This window comes from Puntigrus tetrazona, chromosome 19 (genome assembly GCF_018831695.1).
Source record: "Puntigrus tetrazona isolate hp1 chromosome 19, ASM1883169v1, whole genome shotgun sequence".
NCBI classification, from domain to species: domain Eukaryota; kingdom Metazoa; phylum Chordata; class Actinopteri; order Cypriniformes; family Cyprinidae; genus Puntigrus; species Puntigrus tetrazona.
Genome location: NC_056717.1, coordinates 9,658,873 through 9,665,035, shown reverse-complemented (window position 1 = coordinate 9,665,035; position 6,163 = coordinate 9,658,873). Strand labels below are relative to the sequence as shown.

General features: G+C 35.9%; 1 protein-coding gene and 1 long non-coding RNA gene across 3 annotated transcripts; one reads left to right on the top strand and one right to left on the bottom strand.

Moving 5' to 3' along the window:
* Positions 1-576: 576 nt before the first annotated feature.
* On the top strand, positions 577-5,680 carry cibar1 (CBY1 interacting BAR domain containing 1). 2 transcript variants are annotated; one of them, XR_006246990.1, is made up of 9 exons: positions 577-767; positions 1,330-1,564; positions 1,644-1,712; positions 1,917-2,018; positions 2,480-2,485; positions 2,700-2,804; positions 3,374-4,110; positions 4,245-4,364; positions 5,122-5,141. XR_006246990.1 is itself a non-coding variant. In XM_043217018.1 (9 exons), exons 1-9 carry the CDS (start codon positions 739-741, stop codon positions 5,230-5,232), a joined length of 891 nt encoding a protein of 296 aa, XP_043072953.1. In that variant the 5' UTR covers positions 580-738; the 3' UTR covers positions 5,233-5,680. The 2 variants fall into 2 exon arrangements, 1 of the variants encoding a protein (XP_043072953.1); XM_043217018.1 differs by having other exon boundaries at positions 580-767; positions 3,374-3,487; positions 5,122-5,680.
* LOC122323289 lies at positions 2,145-3,452 on the bottom strand. The gene is made up of 2 exons (XR_006246991.1): positions 3,314-3,452; positions 2,145-2,753 (listed from the first exon to the last, which is right to left on the bottom strand). It is a non-coding gene; the product is annotated as an uncharacterized LOC122323289 (long non-coding RNA).
* Positions 5,681-6,163: the final 483 nt, after the last annotated feature.

The following is a 6,163-nucleotide window of genomic DNA, read 5'->3' as shown; positions in this document are numbered from 1 at the left end:
ACATTCATGAGCGCATCACAATGAATTCCCATTACTTTCAATGATCATGAAGTCTGCTTTTGGCAATGTTACAAACCCAATAAAATCGCTAAAGTATGCCATATGTGTACGTTAAGAGGGGAATTAAAGTCGAATTGCTTTATTCGTGGTAAAAGGAAATGCAAATCCAGCAGATGATTCTGCGCTTTCACGCTGTTGACATAATGATCAAATTAATTTACGGAGGGCAATACATCAAACACATAACGGAGGAGGAGATGCCAATAGATAGGTTATTTTCATGTGGGATTTACGGCATAAAATTCTCACATGGCATGTATGCCTTACGTAAATGAACATTTTATTATTATTTATTATAAAAAAACAAATATATTCTCTAATTTTACATTTTGCATTTATATTATAGTATATTCATGAAATATTATATTATAGCCTATTATTTCTGCAAACATTTATCATAATATAATTTAGGCTATTTCATTAGCCCACCTAGACTTAAACTATTTGCGTTATTTACCCACTTATCACTCACATACTCCATTGGCTTTCCTTTATCTGCCTGTAGAGGGCGCGTCTTTAGCTCCATGGTAACGGCGCGGCGTTCTCCCAGTTTTCCTGTTGCGGCTTTAGCACGGAGAACAGATAGAGCGCCGTTTTAGCTTTTTAAATACGCCAAGATTGCTATAGCTTGATATTTTATTTTTAACTTATACGCATATATGCTGGTTTACAGTCATCATGAGCCGCACTCCTGATGCAAGAGCGAGGTAAAAGTTGTCCAGATTTGTTTCGACGGTCCGGAAGCTAGCTAGCTAGCCAGCTAACGTTTAGCTAAATGATACCAGTAGTAACGTTAGTTCAACAACTAGCGCGCGTTTTATAATAATAATTTATTGACTGTAAATATGTAAGCACAACTGCTACCAATATATAAAACAGAAACAGAAACCGCATAACTGTCTATGTGATTAACGTTGCCTGTGTAAAATAGAAAAGTAAAATAGCTAACAATAACGTTATAGTAACGTTAGAGGATAAAAAAATACTACACGTAAACCGTCACTCAATTAAAGTGTATCATGAAGATATGACTGCTTAGTTTTGTATTACAATTTCTCATGCTAGATAAACGTTGGTCTAATTTTTAGACCAAAACAACAACACTTACCTTAAGTAAAATAAATCATGATATTCTTGTAATAACTGACTGCGCAATAAATCTAACATATAACATTTTTAACATGCTGACAGAAGGCAAAACCTGTAGTATAATTTTTATTTACAACATTACCTCAGATAATATTTTTTTTTCTTTGTCGCACATTACAGAGACACCCAGACCAAGCAGATCCAAGAGAACATCACCAATGTAGAGAAGCACTTTGGAGATCTCTGCCAACTGTTTGCTGCTTATGTCCGTAAAACGGCACGACTTCGGGACAAAGCTGACCTTCTGGTTAAAGAAGTCAGCCTTTATGCTGACACAGAGACACCGAACCTTAAACTTGGAATGAAGAATTTCGCAGATCAGCTGGCAAAAGTTCAGGACTATCGACAAGCAGAAGTGTGTTTAAAACCGTGAAGTCGTACTTCAGCGTATTTGTGCTTCCTACTGATATACAAACGCATGCTGTTGTTCACAGGTGGAGAGGCTGGAAGTGAAAGTTATAGAGCCTTTGAAAGCATATGGGAATATCGTCAAAACAAAAAGGGTAAGGTTTTTCTCTATAAGCCCCTCAGATAAAAGGATTTATACTTTGTAGTTCAAATACACAAATGACCTTCTCCCGGTGATCTCATGAGGGCAGCATTGCATCACATTCTGAGAAAGCCTGATTTACAGTGACTGTTGTAATAGGTTGAAACCTGAGAACTACAGCGCCAACCTTTTGTGGTTTTAAAAAATATATGTACAGGAGGACCTGAAGCAGACGCAGACTGCCCGGAACAGAGAGGCCAAGCAGATGCAGCAGCTTGAAAAGATGAGGCAGAGAAACCCCTCAGACAGACAGATTATTGTATCCTACGGTCCAACGTTATTGTTTCTTCTTTTGCTGAAAATACACGCCACTCGTTCTCAAATTACTCTTTAGATTAGGGCTGTCAATCAGTTACCACAAATTAAAAGATTTAAATGCACGATGTTCTGTTTTAATTTGTCAAAATTTATTTATTTGCCAAGAAGTCCCCCAAATAGAGACAATTAAATGAAGACATTATCATGTCAGATGAGTACGTTAATGAATAGATATATAAAAATGTGACATTAAAAGTCAGTTACATCATATATTTACAACAATTTTGACTAGTATAACTTAAAACTTGTGCATTTGGTGCTAATTTGCATAAGGTTCTGAATCGGACAGTTTTTTACACATCATTTTGAATACAATTAACAAGTATTGACAGCCCTACTAGAAAATGTAGAGTCAAATGTTGTAAACCACAATCACACATTTACCTTAACAGCCTCTCTCAGTCGCAGGTGGGACTTGTGTCTTGAAACTACATTTTTAACTAATTTAATAATAACCAAGTAGGTCCAACATAGTCTGGCATTAATATGTCTTTAATACTCAGCCTGACGTGAGTCCTCTTATTTTTGTCAGTTCAGATGTCTTGCTCATCTCGATTTGGACTCTTGGGCTTCTTGAGACCATTTTGGGCTTTACATTTCTTTGTCTGTTGTGTCACGAAAGGCTGAGAGTGAACTCCAGAGAGCCACAATGGACGCCACACGCACGACTCGCCAGCTGGAGGAGACAATAGATGACTTTGAAAAGCAGAAGATTCGTGATATCAAGGTCCTTCAGACTGCACGATTACTTAATAAGTCATATCAGTTTATTTTGTTAAAGGATAAAAACCATCTTTAACTTTATACTGTAGATTATACGAAAAATGATGCAAAGTATATTTAAAACTAAACCCCACATTTAATTCGAAAGGGTTTTTTATTGAATTTATTTATTAGCGACATTATATTTCTGTCTGATGATGCACACGATTGCCATTTCAAATAAATGCTATAGTTTTGAGCTTATTATTAATCAAAGAATTAAGAAAAAAGTTTATTAAGCAGCATCTCTTTTCAATATTGATAATTGAGATGTCTTTTGAGAAGCAAAGGGTATGTTTGTAGTTTTTAGTATTCAGCTTTCAGATGATGTATAAATGTTTAGAAAAGTAATGAGTAATGATGCTGAAAATCCAGCTTTGCCTTCACAGATGTAAGTTACATTATAGGAAATAGTTCTGTTAAATTGTAATAATATTTTACAGTATTATAAATTGAATATAGTTATATACTTACCCTCTTCTAAACATCGAATCCAACTGCTTGACAGCAATGGTTCTCATGTGTTTGCTGCAGAAAATTCTGGGGGAATTTGTAACAGTGGAGATGGCATTCCATGCTAAGGCTTTGGAAATTTACACAACTGCCTACCAGCACATCCAGAATGTCGATGAGGAAGGAGACCTTGAGGTGAGCACTCCGCACCAGCACTGCTGCTCTGGCAGTCCTGCTGGTTCAAGCTTGTCTGTCTTAATGTCTAATCAAATTATATTCTTTCTCCTCCTGAGATCCCCCTGCTGTCATAATGATGAAAGCTCTGGTTGCTGGGCTATAAGGCCTCCTCCAGCCCTGATGCTAAAAGAACCGTAGAGGCATCTTGCAAAGCATGTTCAGTCAGCTGTGGAATGTTCTCACTGGCTAATGCATTTATTTATGAATCCGCAGTTTGGTGTGTCAAAGCGATTTTTTTTTTTTTTTTTTTTCTCAACTTTGTTAATATTTCTTTGACTTGCCTGGGAAGAAAAATCACATGAATATTATTTGGTCAGAGATTTTCTGGGAAACGTTTCCTTGTTTTTCTCTGACCTTTTCCTGTAATCGAATGTGTAAAGTGGCAATAGTCATATACTGGCACATGTTGACAGGTTTATAAAGACGCAGCTAGAGATAGGTCATAAATATTCTTCCTGTAATATTTAACTGGAGTTAATAAAGTTGAGGTGACAATGTTTGTTGGCACACCCTCACCAGGACAGAGCGTGTAAATGTTTTTCCCCAGTCTAAATGACACGGTTCTCTGTTGCTACAACACAGTATGTGGTACTAGTTTGTGTTGACTCATTTCTCTTTATTGTTGTATTATGTGGGGGATGATGAGATGACATTAGGTTCTTGGTGGTCCGTATGTAGAGCAGTCTACAGACCCTTTGTTTTTTTGTCTTGACAGGTGTTCAGGAACTCACTGCACCCTCCTGATTACCAGTCTCGATTAGAAATAGTTCGTGCCAATTCTAAACTGTCTCTAAATCGAACTGGAACGTCAATGAGTAAATCGGGAACAATGCAGGTTAGTGATTGCCCATGTGTTATGTTACAGATGAAGTGACTTTCTATTTTTTGCATGGATAATTAATGTTAATGCATCTGATTCAAAGAAAAGTTCTACTTCAATGTAGTTCATTATTTGTCTGTACCCCAAAAAAATACAATTTAAATGGCTTAATATGCTTTAAATACACCGTTTGAATTCAAGAATGTCTTTATAGCATATATATTTTGTTAAGAAATACTATTTTTGATGTTAAAATGACACAAAAGATATTTTTGTAGAATGTTGGTAATCAAACCTTTGCTGGTGCCCATTAACTTTAGTAGCATGGAAGAAAATACTGTGGTGTTTAATGAAGACCAGAAACATTTTCTTTTATGTTTAGCAGAAGAAAGAAATGTATATAGGTTACAACCTGAGGGCAAATAAATGATGATTTTTTTTGGGGGGGTGACTTATCCCTTTAAAGGAATGGTTCACCAATATAAGATTTTGTCATAATTTACTCATCTTTGTTTCGCTGAATACAAGGAGAAATATTTTCAAGAAGGTTTGTAACCAAGCTGTTCTGGGTCACCAATGACTTCCATAGTAGGAAAAAAATAAGTCAGTGTTGGCCCAAAACAGCTTGGTTACAAACTTTCTTCTAAATATCTTCCTTTGTGTTGATGATGATGACAGAATTTTCATTTTTGGTTAAATTATTCCTTTAAGGCTCATTCACACTAGAATAATAATCATAACTGTATTAACATCCGCATTTTTTCTGATGTAGTCAAGAACATCTAGCAGACAGAGGAAAAGGGATGATGAAGAAGATGAGGATGAGGAGGAAGATGATGAAGATGAGGATGATTTGGAGGAAGTGACTGATGATGAGCACTAAAATATTTTCTTTGCCATTTCGTCAAATATTTTCAGACAGTGACATTCCTGAATTGTATTTAAGAGTGTTTGAATTGAGATGAGTGATATTGTAAAACTAATTTGCATCACCAGCAATAAATGTCATGCAATGATAGTTTAGTTGTGTTAGGTAAAGGTGAGTACATGGTTAGATGTTTGCTCTCTTGTAAATTATATCCTATAAATTATATATATATATATATATATACTGAAAACACCTTCAAAGAGAGTGTCACTTTTTTTTTTATTATTATTATTTTAAATTTTCCAGTATGTTTTGTTTTGTTTTGTTTTTTTTTGTGTGTGTAAAAAGTGCCAAGCAGTTTCTGTGGCCAATATATTTGTTTAGAAAGTGCCTTAGAGCATTTTGGTGTACCAATAAAGCTGGCTCTTGCTTTTGCATAATAGCCAATTTTCATGATCTCAAATGTCTGAGTGCGTATTTGTTCTTCTGTTTACAGAGTGTGCATACAAAAACACTCGCTGTACCTTATACACACACAAATAACAGTGAACCCCTGGAACCTGACCCACCCTGTGTTCAGCGTTATTGTGTCTCATAGCTTTTATGTCAGTCATGAATGAGTCAGAATCGGTAACCAGTACTGCTGGTGTAATTATGACTAGGAGCTAAAGTGTTCAAGACGCATAATTAATAAAATGCTATGTATATTGTTGAAATGTACGTCTATGAAGTCACTGTATGACACAAAAAACTGACAACTTTATTCAAATGCGTGCATCTCAATTATCTATGCAATATATTCACAGTGTTTAGCATTTGTGAAGGTTTCATTTATTTAAAATTCTAATTGGCCGAATGGTCGTGGGGTTTGTCTCCAGGTGTGTGGATACGTGGCGTTTCGTGACAGATGCACAACGTGGCCATTCATTCAGCGGCGTTGAGGATG